Source organism: Dromiciops gliroides, chromosome 4 (assembly GCF_019393635.1).
Source record: "Dromiciops gliroides isolate mDroGli1 chromosome 4, mDroGli1.pri, whole genome shotgun sequence".
Classification (NCBI taxonomy): domain Eukaryota; kingdom Metazoa; phylum Chordata; class Mammalia; order Microbiotheria; family Microbiotheriidae; genus Dromiciops; species Dromiciops gliroides.
The window spans coordinates 105,592,403-105,618,675 of NC_057864.1; the positions used below are offsets into that span (position 1 = coordinate 105,592,403).

At 46.9% G+C, this 26,273-nt stretch overlaps 2 protein-coding genes across 9 annotated transcripts in view; both read left to right on the forward strand.

Moving 5' to 3' along the window:
• Window positions 1-5,340, forward strand: part of SRGAP2 (SLIT-ROBO Rho GTPase activating protein 2) — a 257,394-nt gene extending 252,054 nt beyond the window's left edge. For 6 of the 8 annotated variants that reach the window (XM_044001831.1, XM_044001832.1, XM_044001828.1 and 3 more), the window contains exon 23: window positions 1,775-5,340. In XM_044001831.1, the coding sequence (XP_043857766.1) occupies window positions 1,775-2,158 (384 nt within the window). In that variant the 3' untranslated portion in view covers window positions 2,159-5,340. Of the gene's footprint in view, window positions 1-541; window positions 637-907; window positions 1,705-1,774 lie in introns of those variants that run through there. The other 2 variants (XM_044001834.1, XM_044001835.1) reach the window with 2 other exon arrangements.
• An 8,666-nt stretch (window positions 5,341-14,006) lies between these two features.
• The window catches only part of IKBKE (inhibitor of nuclear factor kappa B kinase subunit epsilon), a 31,129-nt gene continuing 18,862 nt past the window's right edge, over window positions 14,007-26,273 (forward strand). Inside the window, exons 1-8 of the mRNA XM_044004890.1 lie at window positions 14,007-14,118; window positions 14,965-15,058; window positions 16,629-16,744; window positions 17,507-17,647; window positions 18,762-18,891; window positions 21,441-21,622; window positions 22,993-23,153; window positions 24,890-25,000. Coding sequence (XP_043860825.1) covers window positions 16,658-16,744; window positions 17,507-17,647; window positions 18,762-18,891; window positions 21,441-21,622; window positions 22,993-23,153; window positions 24,890-25,000 — 812 coding nt within the window. The 5' untranslated portion in view covers window positions 14,007-14,118; window positions 14,965-15,058; window positions 16,629-16,657. The remainder of the gene's footprint in view (window positions 14,119-14,964; window positions 15,059-16,628; window positions 16,745-17,506; window positions 17,648-18,761; window positions 18,892-21,440; window positions 21,623-22,992; window positions 23,154-24,889; window positions 25,001-26,273) is intronic.

Here is a 26,273-nt window from a genome sequence, read left to right on the forward strand (position 1 = left end):
AGGAGGACAGTGGATGCTTAGGGGCTGCCCAGCGCTCATCTGGAGGTGCCGCACGCCTTTCAGACAAGCGTTTGCTGGCACTCCTTCCCCCAAGGGCCACAATGGAAGCAGAATAAAATTGGCTCCTTAATGTATATGTGCAGATTAAGCATGGGCACAACTGTTACCCATTTGCCACTTTTCCTTGCCAGTGCCTACACATGTAATGCCCAATATATTGTCCCCCTTTGGGGTTTTGTAGCTCCAGAAAATTAGGCTACCGAGCCTCCGGTTTCGGATTTCTACCTGATCATGTTCCTTTCACTTTGTTCCTCTCCTGCTTTCCCCATCCATACCCGAGGGCATTCCCTGACCCTGCTGCTGTCCAGACACTGCCCAGAGAAACCTAGCAATGATGAGCTGCTCCTTGGGCCTAGAGGGGATGAGACCTTGGGGTGTAGACAAGTCTTCCAGGAGGAATGGAGGCCAGTTCCCCCTAACAAGGGGCCTCCTTACACCTCTGGTCCATCCTTTTGACTTTTTGTTTTCCATGAAATGTTAGAGGGCTAACCCCATCTTTAAAAACCCGACGGCCGCGGCCACTCCAAGCAGTGCACTCAGACGTCTCCCTCAGCTCTATAATTTTCATTAGTCCAGGTGGGTACCAGGGGCTTCCCGTTGCCCTTGACTGTCCTGCTTTTAGCAGAGCCAAGACCCCTGCTGCCCCCCGGGGAAGGCAGAGGCGCAGTCTGTGTTGGCTGGGCTGTGGTGTGCTCTCAAGGAATGTCTTCTCGGTCAAGCCCAGCGCAGCTGGCCGCCTGACCCGTCTCTCGCTTTGCTGGGCCTCTAGCTCTGTCTCTGTGTGTGAGGTCACGATTGTAAGCTGCCTGCCCCCATGGGATTCCTCCCGGCTCCCTTCTCTGCACAGGTGTCCATAGGAGTGGAGGGGCATGGCCACAGCTGGGAGAGTCTGGCTGCGGAGATTGGCTGGGAGAGAGCGGGAGCTCTGGAGCCTGTTTTCCAGTCTGGGAGCATCTTAGAACCGAGCGCTGTCGGATCACTTCCGAGAGAGAGCTCGTCTCCCTCTGCGGCAGAGAGGGGTTTAACGGGGGCCCTGGCCCGGAGCAGACGGCCTTCCTGTGGTGTCGCAGGGGTGCCGGACACAAGTGTGCCACAGGGGAGGGAGCGGGGAATGGGGAGCTCCCGCAGGGAGGCAGCTGGCTTACAAACAAAGGTCCTTTGGTTCTCTCTTGAGGCCCTGAGCTAGTGATGCTGCTTGTTTGCGGAGCTGGTTTCCGTTGTAACTTACAGAAGGCAATTCACCTAAGTGGGCTTTGGCTCCCCCTCCTGGACAGTGCCCTCTTGACAGTGATGGATAGAAGAGAACAGCATGCTAAGGCTGGCCTCTCCTGCCATAGTTGTCCAGTCCCCAGGTGGTGGGCAGGGAGCAGAGCTATTGGACCTTTCCTCAATCCCTCATGGGTAAGACCTGTCCTTCTTTAACCAGGGTTGGAATTGGGCACCTTCCAGTTCCAGGGGACTGCAGGTCAGATCTCATTAGTACCAATTGTGTAATGGTGACAAGTCACACAAAAGAGAAATCTCTCCAAGCCCCAGCAGGGGGCGGACTTACTCTGAGTGGTATTGGATAGACTCCAGAATTTCATCGCCATCATCTAGATGCCCCCCCCCCCCCTTGAAATTGGTTCTTGCAAGATTTGACCTGTAGCCGTAAAACGGGATCTTTGGCAACGTTTCACAACATCAGACTCATCTTCTCTTCTGTATTTTTCAGGATATAGAGGCAACAATGAATTCTGCCCTGAATGAACTCCGGGAGCTCGAGCGGCAAAGCAATGTGAAGCACACGCCCGACGTGGTCCTGGACACCCTGGAGCCCCTAAAGACCTCCCCGGTGGTAGCACCAACTTCAGAACCCTCTAGCCCCCTGCACACCCAGCTCCTCAAAGACCCTGAGCCCGCCTTCCAGCGGAGCGCCAGTACAGCTGGGGACATCCCGTGTGCATTCCGGCCAGTCAAGTCAGTCAAGATGGCCGCCCCAGTCAAGCCACCAGCCACACGACCCAAGCCGGTGGTCTTCCCCAAAACCAATGCCACCAGCCCTGGCGTCAACTCTTCGGCGTCCCCACAGCCCACCGACAAGTCTTGTACAGTCTGATGGACACCATTCGATTGTTCCAGACAAGGGGACTTGAGGAACCAGAGACTGTTATTAAAATCTTCCTATTTAACTAGCTTGGGGACTTCAGCCGAAAATTAGATTCTAAGTTATTCCTGCAGGAATAGACTTCCCAGCAGCCCAGACCCTTGAGAATGAAGCTCTTCCTGCCTCCTTTCCTGCCCACCCCTCGCCTCTTCCCTGTCCCCCTTCCTTAGCTTCCCTGGGTCAGTCACAATCCAGCCAGCTACAGTATCTACCAGTCTTAGGCAATAGCCAGAAATAGAGCTTTCCATTATCAGGTCACTGTGAAATCTGGCAAGGCAAATGCTAACAACGGGGCTCAAATCTCCATCCTCCTCAAGTCACTGAGGATGCCTTGCCCAAGTGCTTGGCTGCTGATCCACCCACCTCTCAGTAGCGCCATATTTGGGTACTGGTTAAAACGAATTATATAGTCTCTGCTTCATCACACACACACGCACACGCGCACACACACACACACACACACACACACATACACACACACGCCAACAGTTGTAGGTTACCGTAGTCTCTGGCATGTGTAGACACTCCTGGTTCCATGGCCCGTGGCTGTGTGTCTCTTTGTAAGTTATTGTGACAGTTCACACAGTGACCACTGGGGTCTGTTTCCGTTACAAACCTTATTTTGTCTGGGACAGGAGAACTCAGCCATAGAAATCTCTCTTATTAAATGAAACTTATCAGGATGGGACTCAACCCCAAAGCTCCCTGTGGGCTCGGGGAATTTCTCTCTTAGGCCTCTTTTTACTGATGCGGTTTGGTTGGTTGGTGTTTACATTTGTCCCCTTCATCCTCCATAACTACAGTCAAACTCTATAGTAAGCAATTCTCCCTTGTAAAATGTACCTGAATGATACATTCACATTAGGTGGGAGAAGGGGTATCCTACTCCCATTTTCTATCCTAGAAGGAAGGAAACCCACTGAAGTTGGTTTCAGTACCTGGACCCTTGAAAATTGTTTTCAGAGTTTCATTATATTCAGGGCAGGTTTGGGAATGTTAGCTAATGGGTTGTAGCTCCTCTCTTGCTCCTTTTGGGCACTTATGACACACAGTCTTCTTATCCTGAAGTCAGTCATCAATCAAGTTATTTGGTTCCAAGAAGTCCAGTGAAGTTGGAAAGTAGGATTGGCCCCTAGAAGAAAGGTGCTTTTAAGTGGCTGCTCACTGTCCTTCAGCCTGTGTCTCTTGGTTCTGATTACCCAATTCCTCTAAATGGAAATAGATTTGGGGGTGGGGGTGGGGGTTAGACTTTGTCCAATCACTCATTGCTGAATCCATCAACAGCTATTATTTACGACTTGATTGTATTTTGACTCCACAAACTGAAAAGTCTTCCCGATACTGAAGTCTGAAGACACTGACAGCAACTAAACCTATGAATAAGGGATAGGCTGATGGGCTAACAGGTTCCTTCCTGTTGATGCTCTTTGGTCCTTCTGCCTACATAAAGGTCAAGATGATTTCCCCTTCTGCTTCAACCCAACCTCCCAAGTACTGCCCACTATTTACCTCTCCCCTCATATCATACTATGCCAGGAATACTAGGGTGAAAGGCCAAGCCACTAATTGCTCCTAGGTCTCAGATAAAGAGACTGAGTTAAGGCCAAAACCCATGTGTCTTTCCTTAGAACCACAGACACTGTGTTTTCTGGTTTGGAATCATATCCTTTACCTGATAACTTTTCTGTGATTTAAGAGAGATATATGGTGGTTGTCTTTTGGGAGAGAAACCTAAATTTTCCCATCTTTGGCCCAAAACACCCATCCTAACCTTTTTAAAAAAAAAAAATTTGGAGTCAGATCCATCAGAGATAGCATTTGTTTATCCTGCATAAAGAAAAGAGCTTCGTGAGGAGGCACTTAGTAGAAAGAAGCTTTGGAACATGGAGGGCAAAGGCCCGAAGAGGTAGGAGGGGAGACCCAGTGGATTCCTTCGGTGACATGACCAAAGTTGGAAGAGGTGACTTAGAACCACTGGCCTTGTTAAGTAAGCAGTTAGCTGCTCTGTTCAGTAGCTCCCAAAAGGGAAGGCGTTTGTTATAAGCCCATAGCCTCCAATGGATCTCTCACCCCTGGGGATCCTTTTCCCTTGGGGCAAGGAGAGCCATCCTTCACTCTACATTCCTTAGGTGACAGCTTGGAGATCCTCTTCACCCAAATGATCTGAGTTGTAGTCCACACCTTACATTTTCCTCCCACCCCACCCCCAAAACAAAGTCTTTGGATCTGTTCTGTTATTTCTTGCCTTCTTTGTGGGTCCTCTACATCCTCTCCATTCCCTGTCCCACCCAGCCAACATCCATCTGCTGATTGGCATCATGAGCTGAGCAGTGTGTGAATGGGAACCCACAGTTCAAAGTCTTAGTTAGCCTTCCATACCCCCCCAGGGTGGGGGGGTGGAGTTGTCTTCCCCATCATCTCTGGTGCTCCTGACACCGTGGAGATATCTGGTCCTGCCAAGGGGACTCGGAGCCAATGGGGAGAGAACCCACCTTGGCAGGACACAGTGCAATCAACTGGAATGGAAGTGGCACACTGTGATTTTTACACCGAAAAGCCAAACTGGGAGCCAGCAGTGCAAGGGACCCTGCAGAGATAGACCTCTGCCGAGTACCCTGGCCCAAACCAGCGGTACATACTTGAGAGAATCCCACCCTGCCTCTGTGGTGTGAGTTGTGAACTCTGGAGGGGGTGGACAGGAATTAGGCTTTGGGGGAAAAGGTTGTACAGTAGGGCCTGCACCATACCCAAGAGAAAAGAGAGAACAATGAATTTACACCCAACAGCATGTTGGCCCCAGCCCCCATCCTCCAGGGAGCCATGGCTCCTCCTGCGGGGATGAGATGATGCCAGCAAAGGGATGAACAGACCACTTTGGAAGGGCTGGTATAGATGTACTTCCTATTCAGAAGAGATATTAGATCTTCCAGGGAAATGCAATGTTGTGGCGTATGACTTGTATGTAACGTTTGTGTAAAATGGTATATTCTTTAAAACAATTGTGTTGATAACTGGAATAATGTATGTATGTATGCTTGGAAATGCTTTGTATGAACATAAGGCTGTCACTCAACAAAGGTTGGATTGGGGAGAATCCAAAGCACAAGTTCAAAATAAAATACGTTTTTAGGTTATGAGGCTGTAGTTCCTACACTCCCTCCCCTGGGGACCACATGCTTCCCTGCAGTTTTTCTGAATAGGAGCTAATTAGATTGGTCTGGGCTGGTGGCATCCGTGCTGGAGGCATGGGGTAAGAATGGGGGAGGGGTGTATGTGTAATTCGAAGTCAGAGGTGTGAGAATGCTGCATCTTCAGGGGAGAATTTCAACATCTCCTTTTTGTCTGTGGAACTAAAGATGCTTCACAGAAAGGGTTGGTTGCTCGGCATTGGACTGCCTGTTACCTTGACAACCGTTCCTTCACTGATTCTACCTTCTCGGGGTGTGATTGGTAGAAGGAATTCTCACTTCCTTCTCCAGTTTGATGCCAGGGAGAGAAAGGAGAATTAGGGCAGGGGGAGGGGGAGGGATCCAAGGAAGATACTTCAGGAGCTTTGCCAACAACGTTTTCATTTCGCCTAAAAGGAGGACCTAAGATTGGCCCCTGGCATCCGCTTAGCCCCCGCAGATCCAATTTTACCCATATGTGGTATGACATGTCATAATGTAGGTTTCAAAGGAATTCCTCCCAGAATGGGAGAAGTTTTATTCTGAATACAGTAACCTGTCCTCTGGCCAGGGGATGCCTCATGAGAACAAAATCTGAAAGGAATTTTGAGGCTCAGAACACATCCTAGGACCTTTGGGGGAGGTCGAGAGGATGTTTCAGGTCCTTAGAACAGGATGACTCCTGTGTTTGAACCCTACTCCAGAAATAGATGGCTGCTCAGGTGTGTTTTGTTGAATCCTTTCAGTTCTTGTCCTTCGTGCTGAAGAGGTACGGGTGTCCAACTCTAAGCGGATTAGATCAATACCAGTTCTGAAGGCTCTCCCACGGGTTGGGCACAAATGTTCTATACGAGCATATGGAGCGAAGTCTCTCAATTTGTGCATCTCACGTTTCTTTTGAGCTATTCCGATTCTGCTTTGCCCAGAGAGCACAATGCCTTCTGGCACGCCATGCTGGCTGGTCCTATGCCAGTGTCTCCCATGTCTCTCAATTGATTCCAAAGTTCTTCAGAGAGACCTCGAGTGTGTTCTTGTATCTCTTCTGACCTCCGTGTGAGTGCTTGCCCTGTGTGAGTTCTCTGTAGTCGTCTTGTAGGCATTTGAACAATGTGGCCAGCCTATTGGAGTTATCCCCTCTGCAGTAGAGTTTGAACGCTTGGTAATTCAGCTCGAGAAAGCCCCTCAATGTCCGGTACCTTACCTTGCCAGGTGATCTTCAGGATCTTCTTAAGACAATTCAAATAAAAACGATCACATTTCCTGGCATGGCATTGGTAATCTGTCCAGGTTTCCTAGCCATTCAACAATGAAATCAACACAACAGTTCTGTAGACCTTCAGTTTGGCAGGCACCTAATAATACCTCTGCTCTCCAACACTTTCCTTTGAAGCCTCCCAAACACTGAGCTACCTCTGGCAATGCATGCATCAGTCTCGTCATCTGTGTGTACATCCCTGGAAAATAGACTGCCAAGGTAAGTGAACTTATCCACAGCATTGAACGTTCCTCCATTAGCTGTAACCAATGGTTCCATGGAGAACTTCTTTTCTTGGTGTTGTCAGGCTAAAAGTAGCCTAAGCAGCAGAGAGAATTGATCCATACTCTCTTGCATCTCGGGCTCAGAGGATGCACTGAGTACACAACCATTTGCGAACAAAATGTCAAGAACCAACTCTCCTTCCACTTTAGTCTTGGCTTGTGGTCTCTTCAAGTTAAATAATTTGCCATCAATATAGTAGCTGATTGAAAATATCCCACATCACAGAAAACATCATGCTAAAAAGCATGGGAACAAGCACACAGCCCTGCTTCCCTCCACTGGTGACTGGGAAAGCAAGAGAGCATCGTTCATTATCCAGAACCCATGTGAGCATGCCTCATGAAATTCATGATGCCTGGCTTTGAGCCCTGCCCCATCTCTTACTCCAGATAGATAAGACTGCTCAGGTGTGGCTTGTTGAGTCCTTCACGTATTCCATGACCAAGGCAAGAAATAGGCCCCAGGAATCCTTTCCTCTCTGTGGAAGGCAAGACCAGCCCCGTAGTTTGAATATCTCTACATTCACTTAATTATGCTTAGCATCATCTATTTAAAACAGCCTTTCCTCCTCCTTGCTGAGAGAATCTTGGATACTTGGGGTCATAGATAAATCATATTGGAAGTTTAGGGACAGCTAGGTGACACAATGAATAGGGTGTTAGAGAAGACTTGAGTTTGAATTCTGCCTCCAACCCTTATAAGCTGTGTGACCCCAGACCTCACCTCTTTCTGCCTCATCTATAATAGTATCTGCCTCTAGAGTGGTTGTGAGTTTATAGCTCTAAATAAATGCTAGCAAATATTATATAAAGCTTGAAGGGACCTTCGTTTTTTTTTGTTTGTTTTTGGTGGGGGGTTGACCCTAAGGGCCTCATGCTGTCCTCAAGTGATGTATGTTGATTCTGACTCCCTGTGGAAGTTAGGAAGTTTGGTTGGAACAATCTGGACAGCCCCTTGTTCCCCTCATGTGAATTAGAGTAGGAAGGAACTCTACTGAAGAGGTCTAGGGATAACAAAGCCCTGAGGACAGAGATAGGATTTGTCCCCCTTAGTTCCATTACTTCAACTACTCTGGCAAGAGCTTGATAAAAAACCAATAGTTAAATAAATTTAAAAAACCCAAAAAACCAAAAAACAATAGTTGGGGGCAGCTAGGTGGCACAGTGGATTGAGCACCGGCCTTGGATTCAGGAGGACCTGAGTTCAAATCCGGTCTCAGAAACTTGACACTTACTAGCTGTGTGGCTCTGGGCAAGTCACTTAACCCTCATTGCCCCACCAAAAACCAAAAACAAAACCAATAGTTGGCAGTGGACACCCTCAAAATTTGTTCCATCCCCATACAAAATCCCATGAAAACCAAACATAATGGGATTAGCAATAGATGGAGCACCGGGTCTAGAGTCAGGAAAACCTCAGTTCAAAGTCAACCTCAGACACTTACTAGCTGTGTGACCTTAGCCAAGTGACCTCATCTCTGTAAGCCTCAGTTTCCTCATCTGTAAAATGAGCTGGAGGAAATGTTAAATCACCCCAATATTTTTGCCAAGAAAACCCCAAAAGGAGTCACAAAGAATCAAACACAACTAAAAAAATGACAACAGCAAAAAGGGAAAAGAAAAATCCTCATATCCCACTGTCTCCAATTTTAGAGTCATTGATATTCCAAGCTAGAAGAGACTTTAGAAGTCATTTAGTACAACCCCTTCATTTTACAGCCGAGGAAACTGAGGCCTACAGAGATGAGGCAACTTGGCCAAGGTCACACAGGTGATAGCTGACAGAGCTAGATATGAACCCACATCCTCTGACTCGTTCTTTCCACTCTACCACAACTTCCTTCTCTATCTGTCCTGGATGTATGGGGCGTAGGTGCTGTCCCTCTGGGCCCCTCTACTTGCTACACTATGTAGAGGGGTCCAGAAACTCACAAGGGAGTGGCCAACAGGGACTGCCACAGATGGGGGGCGGGGTAAGAAAATGGTCAATTTTTACCTAATAGGATTTTTTCTTCAAATTACATGTAAATATTATTTTTAACATTCATTTTTGTAAGATTTTGAGTTCCAAATTTTTCTCCCTCCTTCCCTCCTCTCCCCATTCCCCAAGACCGGAAGTAATCTGATACAGGTTATACACATACAATCATGTTAAACATATTTCCATATTAGTCATGTTGTGAAAGAATCAGGACAAAAGGGGAAAACCATGAGAAAGAAAAAACAAAAAGCAGCCTTGATCTGCACTCAGACTCCATAGTTCTTTTTCTGAATGTGGAAAGCATTTTCCATCATGAGTCTTTTGGAATTGTCCTGAATCTTTGTATTGCTGAGAAAAACAAAGTGTATCCTAGTTGACCATCCCACAATGTTTCTGTTACTGTGTTTAATGCTTTCCTGGTTCTGCTCACTTCACTCAGCATCAGTTCATATACATCTTCCCAGGTTTTTCTAAAAACTGCCTGCTCATCATTTCTTACACCATAATAGTATTCCATTACATTCATATACCACAACTTGTTTGACCATTCCCCAATTGATGGGCATCCCTTCAATTTCCAGTTCTTTGCCACCACAAAAAGCTCTATAAATAGATGTTCGGTTTTTAGTGAAGGGGAATAATAACTCAGCAACATCCCCACCCCTGCCAATCTATTTGTCTCTGCAACAAGCTCCCTCATCATCCTCCCTCTCCACCCTGCCCCTAGCCCCTACTCTAATTCCCTGATCCTCTTCAAAATTTCTTTAAAACATTGAACATGTGACAGAGAGCCTCCTTATTGCTGTTAAAAACTATATTCTTATTAGATGTGAGGAGTGAGTTCAATCCTGAGGGGTGCCAACAAAGACATACTTAATCTCCTGGGGTCTATGCATCTTCTTTGAATTGGAAAGGGTGAAAGGTCAGAGAAAGGGTCAGGAATTTGAATACAGTCCTCAGCACTCAACCAGAGAGCAAAAATAAGACCTCCCACTGGAGTTTTAGCCTCTGTATCTCCAAAGACAGGCTCTGTATGTTTTGTGTGTGTGTGTGTGTGTGTGTGTGTGTTTGCCACCCCTCCACCCCCATTGAATGGGACTTTCACCAATCTGCAAATCTGTTGCTAAGTGCCTCAGTAAAGCTGGTCACAACAGGCAAGGCACAGCCCAAATGGTTCAGCAAGCACTTATTAAGCACCGACTGAGTGTCCTGCCCTTGCCAGCTTTCAAGGAATTTATAATCTAATAGAGTAAAGACATGCTACACAAAGAGCCATGATTCAAGAAAGAGGGAGAAGTTTTCTATCTCTGCAGTTATCTATCTCTTTTCTCTCCCCCTTTCATCCTCTGCAATCTGGTTTCTTTTCCCTCAACTGAGGTGGCTCCTTCCAGAATAGTCAGTGCTATTCAGTGTTCTCCTAAGCTGCCCAACCTGCTGACCTTTTCTCAGGGCTTATTCTTTTTTTTTTTCTTTTTTGTGGTGAGGCAATGGGGGTTAAGTGACTTGCCCAGGGTCACACAGCTAGTAACTGTTAAGTGTCTGAGGCTGGATTTGAACTCAGGTCCTCCTGAATCCAGAGCAGGTGCTCTATCCACTGTGCCACCTAGCTGCCCCAGGGCTTATTCTTTTTAACCTCTCTGTTGCATTTGACACTGTTGTCCGTTTTCTCCTCTTGAATATTCTCTCTTCTCTGCGTTTCTGTGATACTGCTCTCCTCATGTTCTCCTGCCTGTCCCACTGTTCTTTCTCAGTCTCCTTTGCATCATTGCATGTCATGCCCCCTAACTGGGAGTATTCCCCAAGGTTTCTTCTGTCCAGTGCGCTCTCCTCTTCCTTTATATTCCCTCTTGGTAACCTCATCAGCTCCCATGGATTTAGTTATCATTTCTATAGAGATGACTCCTAGATCTATATATACAGCCCCAGTCTCTTCCCCCCGAGCTTCAGACCTGCATGAATCAATCAATCAATATTTTTAAGTGCCTACTATGTGACAAGCCCTGTGCTAAATGCTGGGGATGCAAAAAGAAGCAAAAGATAGTCTCTGCCCTCCAGGAGTTTACAATCTGAGTTCAAGAGCTCACTGTCTGTCCTCCACCATCTAAGGAGTTTACAATCTGATAGGGGAGACAACCTACAAACAAATATATGTCCCAAAAAAAGTGAAAAGTGAAAAGACAAATAGAAAATAATTAACAGAGGTAAGATGGGATTTTAGTTGGGATTTTAGTCAGGGAGGTCAGTTGCTTATTGGACATTTCAATCTGAATATCCAGGAGATTCAGTATATCTAAAACTGACATCTTTTTTTTAACTGACATCTTAAACTCAGTATATCTAAAAGTGCACTCATTCCCGCCCCCCCCCAAACACGCTGTTATTCCAGATTTCCTTATTTCTGTCCAAAGCACCACATTCCCGAACACCATCTTCTGCATGAAACCTTTCTGCTTCCCTACCACCAGCATTGCTAGCTGCCTTCCTCTCAAACTACCTTGCGTTGAAGTACTTTGTATTTTTTTACTTATTACCTTTTTACTATTTATGCCACTTATATTTTTATAAGTACTTGTTACCTCTCTCCTTGATGTCTTCTACCCCAGCCTCCCAGCCCCATGAGAACATAAACTCATTTCACATAGAAATTGCTACATTCTTTGTATTTGTATCCCTGGCATCTAGCATGGTGTCTGGCACATAGTAGATACTTAATAAATACTTGTTGATTGATTAGACTTATTGAAGAAGACTTGAAAGGTTGGAAGGAACCAGGTTGTGAGGAGCTTTAATAGCCAGACAGAAGTTTGTGGATGGCTCTCACCTGAATCTTTGGCAGCTAGGTGGCGCCATACTTCATAGAGTCTGGAGTCAGGAAGACTCTTCCTGAGTTCAAATCCGGCCTCAGATGGGTCCTAGCTGTGTGACCCTGGGTAAATCAATTAAGCCTGTTTGCCTAAGTTTCCTCATCTATAATATGAGCTGAAGAAAGAAGTGGAAAACCACTTCAGTATCTTTGCCAAGAAAACCCCCAAGATCTGTACATGACTGAACAACAACTCACATGAATCAGGTGAAAAACTTGGAATTAAAAGAAAAGAAAAGGATCTGAAGGTGCAAGAGGGAGAGGAATAAGGGTAATGGGGAGAATTATCACTAGGGAAAATGGGGCAAATACAGAGAGACGTTTCTCTATGTACTAAAGTGAGAAGCTGACCCAGAAGGAGGGTAGTATAATAACAATTCACTTTTATATAGGTTTACAAAGCACTTTCCTAACCCTACCCTGTGAGATAGAGAGTGTATTATCCCCATTTTACAGATGAGATCAGTCAGTACTCCAACAGGTTAAGCCACTGGTTTATGGTCACACAGCGAGTACATATGTGTCAGGATTCGAACTCAGATTTCCAACCCAAATTCAGTACCAATCCTAGATCACCTCTAAGGAGTTCATAGATAGATTTCAGGGGGTCTGTGAACTTGGATAGGAAAAAAATTACATCTTTATTTTCATTAATCTCCAACTTAAATTTAACATTTCTTTCAATTATAAATGTTGGCAACAAATATTATTCTGAGAAGGGGTCCATGGACTTCACTTAATTGCTAAAAGTGTTGATGCCAGAAGAAAAGTTAAGAATCCCTGAGATAGAGCAATGAAAGAAAGGAAGGGAGGGAGGCAGGGAGGGAAGGGGGAAGGAAGGAAGGAAGGAAGGAAGGAAGGAAGGAAGGAAGGAAGGAAGGAAGGAGGAAAGAGGAAGGAAAGGAAATGAAGGCAGGAAAAAAAGAAAGAAAAAATTAAGAAAGAAGGGAGGTAAGGAAGAAAGGGAAGAAGAGAGAAGAAAGAAAGGATTAAGGAAAAAAGAAAACAGAAGGAAAGAAAGAAAAAAAGGAGGGAGAAAGGAAGGAAGGAAGGAGGGAGGGAGGGAAGGAGGGAAGGAAGGTGACAAAGCATTTACTGAGCCATTACTATGTGCCAGGTACTGTGTTAAGTGTTAGGAATACAAATACAAGCAAGCAAAATAGTCCCTGCCTTCAAGAAACTTACATTCTAATGGGGGTGGGGCCAGGTTAGGGTTGTGGAGTCTGCAGAGAAGTGACCTGGAGGCCTAGTTTTTAGTCAGGGTTAAGGTGAAAAGTCACCTGTGAGTGCCCTCATGCCAGGGTAGAGTCCAAGGTTTGGTGGCGGTGTGCTACGGATAATGCTGGGAATGTTGGGACATGTGCAGGAGATGTCCCGAGAGAGGCTGGAGACCTGTTTCAGGCTGGGTGACTCCAAGCCTCTATCACTAGCCTCTTGAGTAGAATGCTTGTGCATAGGAACGGCAGGCTCACTTTAGTGTCACCATGGTAGGGGAGGGGCTGAGAGAGGAAACCACCAGGTGTGGCCCTGGGAAAGTCCCTTCCTCCTTTCTACAGAAACATGGAATTTCCTGGGTTTAACCGCCTTCTTGTCCAGATCAGACTGAAGAGCTGGCACTGGGTCTTGGAAAATGGCTCATGCATGGGGTGTTGGGACACCTGGGTTTGATTCCCAGCAGAGTCGTTGCATAACTGTGGATCAGTCACTGCCTAGCTTTCAGTTTCCTATCAGTCAGAAGGAAAGTAGCATCCCACCAACGCAAGGCCTTCAGGGAGAATCAATCAGAGGAGGGGGAGGAGGCCACTGTTCAGGTCCTCTGGGACGCTTTGGGTTCAGCACTCTCCCTGGAAGCCGGCTGAAGTGAGGTGAGCCGGGGTGACTGGGACACCTGCCTTCTGAAGGCAGCCTGTGATTTCAGTTGGCTAAGTTAACTTGTCAAACCTGCCTAAGCACCCTGGCTAGCAGGCTGGCTCAGTGAAACAGGGCCGAGCCCTGGGCTTCCCTGATGCCAGGGAGCACAGAGCCTATAGGACCTCCCACATCTGGGACCTGGGGACAACCGGGCCTTCCCAGATGCCTTGGCAGGCTCAGACCGGGCTCCATCTCCTTCCTTAAGGGACAGAGAAGTTTCTCCTTTTCCTTCTGGTTAGGGTGGGGACCGACCTCTGAGCAAGGCCCCTGTCTCTTTAAGAAAGAGAGAAAAAAAATCAGGAAGTACTGGAGAAGAAGAAGGAGAGCCAAAGTTCTGAGCTGAGCTGAGCTGAGGGGCCGGGTCCTAGGGCAGGGCTGGGGAGAAGAACGTCTTCAGTTCCTCAGCTGTAATTGGCCTGGCCCTCCTCTCCCCACTCTGCAGGGGCCTCAGGTGAGCCCCCTCCAGGCATTGCAGCTGCCCTGCAGCCCCAGGGCTGGGGGAGGGGAAGTGGGCCCTGCACTGATGCTCTGGGTGGTTAGTGGGCTGGCTGGGTGCATGGAGGGGAGGGCCTGTGGGGGGTGGCTCCGCATCTCAGGGGAGAGAACACGAACCGTCATGCCACGCCAGTGGTCCGTGGCTGGCTCTGGGACAAGGTTGCATCTCCTGACACAGGATGTTTAAGAGAAGATGGTGCCCAGACCCCTGCCCCTCCTGTACCATCCACCTCTGAGTCCCACTTTGGATGAACAGGGGTCCTTGTGCCCAATGGGGCTTGGGAGAGCTCCCTCACTTCTCTCTTTTGAACAGTGAGGAAGGGTTGGATGGGATCCCAAAGGTCCCTTGCAGCTCAGATGTTCTGTGATTCCCTTATCTTCCCTGGGGGGTCCCTGGGAAGACACTGGTGGGAGACCCAGGAGAAGACAGTGCAGATACATCCATGGAGCTTACATGTTATTTCCTTTCTTCTGTTGTCCCCAAACTCCTCAGGACACTAGGTTTCCACCTCTTCCGCTTTCTGTTCTCTGCTCTGGTTTCTAGTGTCTTTGTCTCTCTCCCAGGTGAATGTTGTGTCTTTGGCCTAGATCCGCATTGGAGGAAATTGCTTTGAGCTTCTGGGGAGTAATAGGTTTTGGAAACCCCCAGTCTGGCTCCAAGGGCCCCAGCCTGTGGGGAGCGTGACAAACAGGAAAGGGTTAAAGAGCTGGGGCAGGCAGCCTTTGAGGAAGGATGAGGAGGGCCCAGCCTCTTGCTGCAACAGGCCAGGTGGCACTGAAGCTCTGCCCTCGATTCCTTCAGGTGCACATTAGCTTCTGGGCTTCCTAAGACAGAAAGTCTAACCTACAGGCTGGCTGAGAACAATTAGGTTACCAGGCCGAGCTGAGTGTGTTTGGTAAGTGCGGCCCAGAGCCCTGGCATGGGGGGGGGAGGGGGCCTTGATTCAGCTGATTTGCAACCCCACTTCCCCTGTGCTTAGTGCTACTATGTGCTGGCCATGTGGGAGGTACTTGTTTTTTTTGCATTTATTTATCTGTGCAAATGCTGCATAGCTCTACCTCCACCCCCACCCCCAGAATGTGAGCTTTGTGAGGGCAAGGGCAGTTTTTTGCTTTGTCTTTGCATCCCCGGCCCTGAGGCATGATCTTACCCACTGGGCATCTTGCATGCTCATTGACTTCAGAGCTGACAAAAGTCCAGGCATTAAATGATGAATTCAGCAACTATTTACCGAGTACTGACCATTCACTTCACTGGAATTTCCAGGCTTAGTTTAAGCCTAACAGGGTCAGGAGAGAGCAGGGCTCAGGAGTTTAACTTCATCTTTCCTTCCTCAGGACCTTTTGAGGTCCCCTCGAACCTTTTCAGGATTCCTCACTTCCCAACCCTAAAGCAATCAATGCTTCCCAGCTGATTCCTATCCAGTCTTGTTGGGAAAGACCTGATCAGTTCATTTCCATTAGATTTTGGAGACCTAATGAGTTACTTAGCCAAGTGGCCGTCTCTCTGGACCCCAGCTGCAGTTCTAGATAACAAAAAGAAAACTTTCCTTAAAGTGGGGAAGTTCCTCCCAGCTCTAAGATCTGTGATTCCCAGAACTTTTCCTCATTGCAGACCGTGGTAGATGCTGAATTAAAGTCCCTGGGGTATCTGCTCTCTTAAACAGCAACTTCAAGACAGGGTATTTTGGGAAAGACAAATAAGGTCTCCTTATCTTCTCCCCTATCTGGCTCTCTATCAAACCACTACCTGGAGAATCTTCTTGTTACATGCACTGAATTTAGTCTTGGTTTACCTCTGGATCTACCCGAAAGATGTTCCAAAAGTAATGACTTTGGAAGAAATAGCCTTGAGGGATATAGTAATGGATGCCCAGATTGGGATCGGGATTGGAATTGAGGTCGCTCAGGTACCCGTCTCCTGCTATCCCTTTTTCCCCTGGATGTGTTACATCAAACTCCCAGGCTGGCTGCCAGGGAGGTGGTGGTTTGCTGAAACAGGAAGTAGTAGGTTCCTCTGGTGAGCCAATGGGGAGGGGCTCTAGGCTCATGTTGAAATTTTGGAGATTTTTGGTGTTGTGGTTTAGGCTGCCTGACCCTGGGGCCCCTCCCCCGTAATATGTAGTCCTTAAGGGCCTGCAAGAGATCAGAGAGGCAAGAAGTGTCTCTCTGCACCGTGGTTCATTTGGTGAAAAGTTCTTAGGATGTAGGTGCATGGTGGGCAGATGCGCAGATTTTAGGGAGATAGGAAGTCCGAATGCTTGCTCTCATGGTGCTGGGCTCTGTGACCCCTCAGGAAGTCACAACCTCTCTGTGTATCCCCCTCTAAAAGGTGGTAGGTAACTACTAACCCAATTAGCCATACAAGGTCATCTCTGGAAATCAGATTCTCAGATTGGTGAGAGGCACCCATAGATTTGCTGAATACCTTTTCACAGCCCTTGGCCTTTCTCTTCTCTTGAGCAGAAAGGGCTGGGCTGCTAGGAACGTTGGAAATGCAAAGCACGGCCAATTACCTTTGGCACATGGATGATCTCCTGGGCCAGGGAGCTACTGCCAGCGTGTACAGAGCTCGAAACAAGGTATCTTCGTGGATGGGGGGCTGGCAAATTGAGTGCTGAGGCTTGTCTGGCCTAGCAAGCGTCTACTGAACCTTTGTGGAAAACATTAGAATATTTACATAGGGGAGGAACCGTGGAAAGCTTTAGAGTCAGGGCTGTTACTTAAGCCCCAACTTTACCTGTGTGACTTGGGCAAGTGACCTGACCTCCCTGGGCCCCAGTGTCTTCAACTCTAAAACTAGGTGACCTCCAGATCTATGATCCTATGGCCCATCCAGTCCAGTGTTCCATCTGATACGGGCACCATGGGATGGCACTTAGCATGGTACCTGGCACATAGTAGGCACTCAATAAGGATTGATTGGTTGAAAGACACAGAGATTTAGGCTTTATTCTCTAGAGGAAGCCAGGCTAATGGTGAAAGAGCACTGGTCATTGTCAGAAGACCCAGATCTTTGTGATGTGACTGCTTGACAATACAGTTGACAATCCTAAGAAAGAATCTATAGGAAGGGATTTGTTCTTTCATCGATTTGTCCTAAAGCTCTCCTGGCTAGTAATAGGTTGGCCCCCCAACCTGGAGCATCCACTGTGCCTCATTTTCCAGGGCTGGAGCATCCCATTTCCCAGGGGAGCTTGGGAATCCTCCAACAAGCCTGTCTGGCCTTTCCTGGTCTCTTGTGCTAACTCAGAGTAGATAGATCATTGTGTGAATGGTTGCTCCCTAGCCAGAAGTGGGACTGAGTGGGGTCTTCCCTGCCACCTCTCTCCCCTCCCCCACAGAAATCTGGGGAGCTTGTCGCTGTGAAAGTCTTCAACAATGCCAGCTACCTACGCCCTCGAGAAGTGCGCGTGAGGGAGTTTGAGGTCCTGAGGAAGCTGAAACATCAAAACATCGTGAAGCTGTTTGCTGTGGAGGAGATGGTATGTTCCGTAAATTAGCCAAGGGCTCTTTCTCCCACTCTCTTCTCTAGCCTCCCCATGGTTGCCAAACTGATTTTCCCAAAGTACAGATCTGACCAAGTTACTCTCCTGATCAGTAAACATCAGTGGCTCCCTATTGCTTCCTGGGCCAAATACATTCTCCTGTGTTTGGCATTTTAGTCCCTTCATAGCCTGGCACCAACTGACATCTCCTGTCTTAGTACATGTCTTAGTATGTGTCTTCTTACTCTTCTTCACACAGCACCCTGTCTCCCACCTCTGTCCTTTTGCACTTGCTGTCCCCCTTGCCTTCATGCATGTCCTCATCACCTCCACTTCTGGAGGCTCCAATTTCCTTCCAAAACAGTTCAAGTCCCCCCTTTTATGCCAAGGTTTTCCTCATCATCCATGCCAGCTGCTAGCACCTCCTCCCCCTATAATCACTTTCTGTTTATTATGTATGTAATTACATATGTCCATGGCTCTTAAGGGCAGAGATTGTTTCATGTCTGCCTTCTGAAGTCCCAGTGACTAGCATTCCACTGGGCTTAGTAGTGCTTAGCACAGTGCCTGGCATATAGTAGGTACTTAATAAATGTTTATTGACTGACACAGCAGGTACTTAATAAATGCTTTCTGATGTTGTTTTGGGGCATTTCAGAGGGAAATAAAGAGAAGGGAGGAAGTCTCTTTAGGTAACTCTGAGGCTGGGAGAGTCGGGACATAAAAAGGAAAGATTTCAAATCATAGACAAAGTAGCAAACCAGTAAGATGGAGGTATGGCTATATATGGGGTAAAGGAACAGTGAGAACCAGCAGCATTATTTACAGAGGACTTCCTCTTCTTGGGTGGAAGAATAGGAGTAGAGATTGGGGAGGGAGGGTTCCAGTCCGGGTTGGTGGGGAGAGTATCTTTTTCAGGGTACGGAGAGGACGGGATGAGGCAGAGGGTAGAGATGGAGGACTATTAAGTCAGATGGGAACAGGAAAGAAGGGCTGGGGGAATAGAGAGTGAGTGGCCTTTCCTGAGAAGATCCAAGTCCTAGACGCAGAGGGGGCAGGAAGGATCACAGAGGGTTTGAGGAGGGGTCTTTCTGGGCATCCTTTCTCTCAGGGCAGCGATAAGGAGAAGGTTCTGGTAATGGAATACTGCTCCAGCGGCAGTCTGCTCACTGTGCTGGAGAACCCCGAGAATGCCTTTGGCCTAGCAGAGGCGGAGTTTCTGGTGGTCCTGCGCTGTGTGGGTGAGTTCCCAGGGAGAATAATAATTGGGATTGGGTGGATGGGCAGATGAAGTCCTGGGCTCCCACCTTCTTCCACTTTCTCTTCACTAATGGAACTATCAGGCAATATATTAAAAATGATGTTTGGGGTGAGAAGACCTGGGTTCAAATTTCAACTCTGCTTAACAATAATAGCTAGCATTTATATAGTTCTTTACAGTTTGCAAAGCACTTTGCATATATATATATATGTATATATATATATGTGTGTGTGTGTGTGTATATGTATATATATGTGTGTGTGTATATATATATATATATATATATATATATATGTTATCTCCTTCAATCCTTATAACAATCCTTTGAGGTAAGTGCTAATAGTATCCCCATATTACAGATGAGGAAACTGAGGCAGAGGGTAAATGACTTGCTTAGGAGCAGCACACAGCTAATAATTGTCTGAGATGGATTTGAACTCTGGTCTTTCTGACTCCAAATCCACTGTGCCACCACCTGTGTGACCTTAGATAAGTTACTTATTCTCTCTGGGCCTCAGTTTACTCCTTGGTAAAATTAAAGAGTTAGACTCTAAGGACCCTTCTTCTAGCTCTAGTGTTAAGATCCTAGGAACTTTGTCACCTGGGGACAAATGCAGACCTATGAAATGAGGTCCCCCTTTTTTTTTTTTCCAGAGTAATGAAGGGTAAGTGACTTGCTCAAGGTCACATAGCTAGTAAGTGTCAAGTATCTGAGGCCAGATTTGAGCTCAGATCCTCCTGAATCCAGGGCCAGTGCTTCATCCACTGTGCCACCTAGCTGCCCCCCCAAATGAGGTCACTTTTAACTCAGAATCCATTAAGTCTGAACACAAGGCTCCCCCCCCCTTAACCTCCCATAGCTGCTAATGTCATCCCCTCTAAGGTTACCTTCCCTTTAATCTGTATTTATCTTGTATGGTTTTATATATTTACACATTTAGGTATGTTTTAGGACATACATATACTTACATACATACATACACATGTGTGTATTCTCACCCCCATTAGAATGTAAATGCCTTGAGGGTAAGAGCTGGTTTTTCTTCTTCTTTGTATCCCCAATGCTTAGTGCAGTGCCAAGGCGCTTAATTAGTGCTTGTTGATTGATTGATCAAACATTGGATCATAAAGCTAGATTTCAACCTAAGCATTTTGCAGATTGAGAAACTGAGGCCCAGAGAATCAAAGTGACTTACCCAAGATCACACAGGTAGCAAGCGTTTGAAACAAGATTTAAACCCCTGTCTTCCTAACTCCAAATGCAGCGTTGCATGCTACCTTTCCTGACATCCTATGGTGCTATGAGATACACATCGTGTTCACAAAAGGCTTTGCTGGACATCCCTGCCTCCTCCCACAGGCAGTAGAAAATGCAGAGACCAGAACTGCCAAATATTGGATTACAAACTGTTCAGTTTTAAATTGTTTTAAATCCCATCCTTTGCTCCTGTTGCAGTCTGACTTAGCATCTTGGGGTTTCAGATCTGGAAGTCTAGCCTACTGGTGCCTCTCCCTCTAAACCTGCTACAACATTCCTTCTTTTTGGGGGGGTGGGGTGGGACAGTGGGGGTTAAGTGACTTGCCCAGGGTCACACAGCTAGTAATTGTCAAGTGTCTGAGGCCGGATTTGAACTCAGGTCCTCCTGAATCCAGGGCCAGTGTTTTATCCACTGCACCACCTAGCTGCCCCGCAAAGTTCCTTCTTAAAATGAAACCAGAGCCCCTGAGTTCACTAGAAGGACAAATGGGGAATTTTCACTCCATTTTCTTCTGTATGTTTTCCTAATTATCATCATGAAAACTATGGGGCAACTAAGTGGCGAAATGGACAGAGTGCTGGACTTGGAATCAGGAAATTGTTGTAAAGTCATTTTCCAGTTGTGTCTGACTCACCATGGGGTTTTCTTGGCAAAGATGCTGCAGGAGTTTGCTATATCCTTCCAATTCATTTTGCAGATGAGAAAACTGAGGCCAACAGGCTCAAGTGACGTGCCCAGGGTGGAACAGCTTATAAGTGTCTGAGACCAGATTTGAAATCGGGTCTTCCTGGCTCCAGGTCTGACACTTTATCTACTGTGCCACTTAGCTGCCCCGAAAGTTTCTTCCCTGACCAGGAGTCAAACCTGAACTGATGTGGTGAGAGCAATGAATCCTAACCCCTAAAACAACAGGGAGGACTTCCTGAGTTCAAATACATCCTCAGACACCTACTAGCTGTGTGACCCTGGACAAGTCATTTAACTTCTGTCTGCCTCAGTTTCCTCACTTATAAAAGGGGATAATAATGTCACCTATCTCCCAAGTCACTTAATCCTGTTTGCCTCGGTTTCCTTAACTGTAAAATGAGCTGAAGAAGGAAATGGCAAATTACTTCACTATCTTTGCCAAGAAAGTCCCAAATGGGGTCACAGAGTTAAACACAACTGAAAAAGAACAACAACCAATCTCAGTAATCCTTTCTGAGACCCTCATGCCTCAGCCCCTTGGGGAATCCTCGCCACAAAGACACGCATCTCCCCTTGTTTTCAGTGGCTGGCATGAACCACCTCCGAGAGAATGGCATTGTCCACAGAGACATCAAGCCGGGGAATATCATGAGGCTTTTGGGAGAGGATGGGCAGAGCATCTATAAGCTGACAGATTTTGGGGCTGCCCGGGAGCTGGAAGATGATGAAAAGTTTGTCTCTGTCTATGGGACAGAAGAATACTTGGTAAGTTGTGCCTTGAGTACTCTGAACTGGGAACCTCTTCTACAGCCCCTTCCGTGGAACTTCACCAGAGTTCAGTGGGGTACTATGCAATTCATCCTCCTATTTGTGAACAGGTTAATAGCTGACCTACTATTACCTGTAGTATCGATATGTACTGTATCATGTATTATATTATACTATAGTATCAGTGTGTATCATACTGTATATCATATTATACTATGGTACCAATGTGTATCATACCATGTATGATATTATACTATGGTATCAGTGTGTATCATACCGTGTATCATATTATACTATGGTACCAATGTGTATCATACCATGTATGATATTATACTATGGTATCAGTGTGTATCATACCATGTATGATATTATACTATGGTATCAGTGTGTATCATACCATATATTATATTATACTATGGTATCAGTGTGTATCATACCGTGTATCATATTATACTATGGTACCAATGTGTATCATACCGTGTATCATATTATACTATGGTACCAATGTGTATCATACCATGTATTATATTATACTATGGTATCAGTATGTGCTATACTACTATAGGGTAATATACTAATAATGGTAGATGAACTGGCTTGTTGGGGGGGAGGGAATTTCCATTGTCTTCCCTCCCCTTTCCCCAGACTGGGTTGGGCCATAGGCCCTTCATCCTCCAATCTGTTTTTGTTTTGACTCCTCCTATCCTGGGGACCATCTTTAGAGGTCTGTGGTCAGGAAAGAGAAGTTAGGGACCATGCCCAGAGAAGGTACAGAGTCCCTAACCCATATTCAAGAGTCAAGGCCCATTGGAGAGTAAGATTTGCTCATCTCGTAGAATGGTGGGACTTAGAAGTGGAAGATCCATCCCCTTTACAGGGGAGGAAACAGAGAAGCAGAGAGTTTGTGACTTATGGAAAGCCACAGTCTGAACACACTATTTCTGAGTCACAATGTCTGTATCATAGTATCATAGATTTAGAGCTAGATGAGACTTAGAAACCGTCAAGTCCAACTCCATCATAGAAACAAGAAAGCTGAGGCATAGAGAAGGCTTTGCCCAGGGTTACACAGTTAGTTAAATGGCTGAGGCAGGACTTGAACCCAGGTCTTTTCTGACTCCAAATCTAAAGTATTATCTACTCTGACATGTTGCCTCATTGTGTCAGCAGCTGTCATGGTGGGCAGATCCCATTCTTAAGATGAGGGGGTGACTTAGATGAATTGCAAATTAGTTGTATTTTAGATTGAGGAAGCCGAAGGAGGCATAGAGGCCATAGGTACGAAGAACATCTGAGCCCCCCCAATTAATGGACCCCTTCCCACCCCATCTGCCAACAGTGCTCGTTCTCTTTTGTTCCTTCCACAGCACCCAGATGTCTATGAGCGGGCAGTGCTCCGGAAGCCTCAGCAGAAGGCGTTTGGGGTGACAGTAGATCTGTGGAGCATTGGGGTGACCCTGTACCATGCAGCCACGGGCAGCCTCCCTTTTGTCCCCTTTGGTGGGCCTCGACGCAACAAGGAGATGATGTACGCCAGGGGTCAGGGAGGGAAGGAAAGACTGGCAGCAGTGTGCCCCAGAGGGGTGGGAAGGGACCCCAGAAACCAAAGAACTCGACTCCCTCATTTTACAGGGGAAGAAACTGAGGCTCAGGACAGTGAAGTGATTTACTCAGGCCACACAGGCAGTAAGTGTCAGAGGTGGGCTTTGAACCTAGGGCCTTTGATTAGAGTCAGCACAAAAAGTGGTTCTTTCTTTTTTTTGTGAGGCAATTGGGGTTAAGTGACTTGCCTAGGGTCACACAGCTAGTAAGTGTCAAGTGTCTGAGTCCGAATTTGAACTCAGGTCCTCCTGAATCCAGGGCTGGTGCTCTATCCACTGCACCACCTAGCTGCCCCACAAAAAGTGGTTCTTAACCCTTTCATCCCAGTGGTTCCTCCATCCCCCCTCCTAATAACAAATCTTCCAACAAGAATTAGTAATATTCTCTCCTCTTATTCAGCAGCACCTTTCCCCTCTTAGCCCTCCCACCCCACCTCCTTTTTATGGTGAGTGATTCCCAAGTGTGCACCCTAGACCTACCCTTAAGCAGCCAGTCTGTTTGGTGTCTATAACTAAATTCAACAAGCACTCATGAGGTGTCAGACGCCATCTGGGGGCTGGGGACATAAAGAATGCCATGGATGATGCAGCCCCTGACTCAAGCAGAAGATGGTGTAAATTACAAAGGAAAGGCTGAGACAAGGCTCCCCACTCCCTGGGAGCTTTTAGCCCAGTTTGGGCACCTGTGGAACCATTAGAACAATTGAAACCCAATCGAATTCAGGACTAAAATTCTGTGGGCCCGACTGTGGGGGCTGGAATGATCAGAGAAAGAGTCCTTGGGACCGAGAGTAAATGGGGGGAATAGTAGGCAGTAAAGCACAGAGAAGGATCCGGTATGGCTGGTGGTCCAGAGAGACCGGGGCCCATGAGGAAGCTTACCTGGCTAGAATAGGAAGGTTAAAGGGAGGCAGGCTGGTATTCTACTTGTGGGGGGTGGGGGGGAAGGACTTCCGAGTCTTCTTTGTCAGCGTCACCACTGACAGTTATGTGACTGTATACAAGTGACTTAATTTCCCAATCATTTGATTAATACGCATTATTAGGCTCTTATGTTTAAGTAGGTTGGGGATACAAAGACAAACATCTAACAGTACCTGCCCTCTATTATGTGCCAGCTAGGTGGTACAATGGTTAGAGCACTGGGTCTGGAGTCAGAAAGACCCAAGTCCAATCTGGCCTCAGACACTTAATACCTGTGTGACCCTGGGTAAGGCACCTAGCCTATGTCTGCCTCCCTTTCCTTATCTATAAAATGGGGATTATAATACCCAACTCCCAGGGTTTGTTGTGAGGATCAAATGAGATATTTTTCTCTGTCTTTGCCTCTGTCTCTGCCTGTTTTCTCTGTCTCTCTCCCTCTGTCTCCCCATCTGTCTTCCCCTCTGTCTCCCTCTCTGTCTTTGTCTATCTCTCTCTCCCTCTCTCCCTCTCTCCCTGTGTCTCTGTCTGTCTCTGTTTTTCTCTGTCTCTCTCTGTCTCTCTCCCCTCCACCCCTCTCCCTCTCCCTCTCTGTCTCTGTCTCCCTCTCTCCCTATGTCTCTGTCTCTCTTAGAAGTAGTATTCTCTCAAGCTTACATTCTCTGTGTGTATACTTTCAGTATTCTACAGTGGCATAGTAATCTGGGAGTTTCTCCTGACCTTGGGTTCCCCTTCCTTCCAGGTTCAGGATCACCACAGAGAAGCCAACTGGGGCCATCGCAGGCACGCAAAAACGAGAAAATGGGCCCCTGGAATGGAGCTACAAGCTGCCTATCACCTGCAGGCTGTCTCTGTAAGTAGGGATCCTGGGGCTGAGGAAGGCTGAGGCCTGCGTCTGTCCTATATGTTCCCTTCTTCCAACTGGGAGCTAAGACTTCTGCGTCCTGGTCCGGGTCCTGGCCCTAGTGCTGGTTGGGTCAGGCTTTGTCAGTTCCTCAGTCAGTTCAATGTTAAGTTCTTCCTGGGGCAGCTAGGTGGCGCAGTGGATAGAGCACCGGCCCTGGAGTCAGGAGTACCTGAGTTCAAATCTGGCCTCAGACACTTAACACTTACTAGCTGTGTGACCCTGGGCAAGTCACTTAACCCCTATTGCCTCACTAAGAAAACAAAAAACAAACAAAACAAACAAAACAAAACAACAAAAAAAGAGTTCTTCCTGGTCTACCCTCCTTCCCTCCATCCATCCTCAGCAGGTCAGTCCTATGGTATGATAGAAATAGTTCTGGCCTTGGACTCAGAAGAAACCTAGGATGAAATTTCCAGCTCCTAGCTTCACCCTTCTAGCTGTGTGATGCTGGCAGCTTCCTCATCTGTAAAGCGGGTCTGGTAATACTCGTACCACTTACCTCATAGGGCTTGATGAATCAGTCAACAATGATCAAGTGCCTCCTCTGTGCCAGGTACTGTGTTACCAAAGGCACTGGGAGCAGAAAGATGATAGGGGTTTAAAGAGAGAGAGAGAAGAGACAAAGTGGAGATCTCTGTTGTAATAATAATAATAATAATAATAATAAATAATAATAATAATAATAAAGTATTTATATAGCACTTACAATGTGGCAGGCACTGTGCTAAAGCACTTTACAAAGGTTGTCGCATTCGATCCTCACAACAACCCTGGGAGATAGGTGCTATTATGATCCCATTTTACAGATGAGGAAACTGAGGCAAACAACTATGAAGTGACTTGCTCAGAGTCACACAGTTAGTGTGTGTGTGTGTGTGTGTGTGTGTGTGTGTCTGAGGCTGGATTTGAACTCAGGTCTTCCTGACTTCAGGCCTGGTGCCCTATCCACTATGCCACCAAACTACACCTTTTCAAGAAGTTTAGATACAAATGACAGAAGAGCTGAAGGAAGAAAGACAAAAATAGTCCCTGCCCTCAAAGAACTCACAGTCTAATGGGGGAGACAACATACAGAGAAATGGGTGCATACAAGACATATGGATCTTGGGAGGGAAGGCATTGAAGAGGATTGCAATGGTGGAGAGGGGAGGAGTAAAAAGAGGTCAGGGGAGGCCTCTGCTATGGTAGGATGTGAACTGAGTCACAAAGGCAGCCAGGG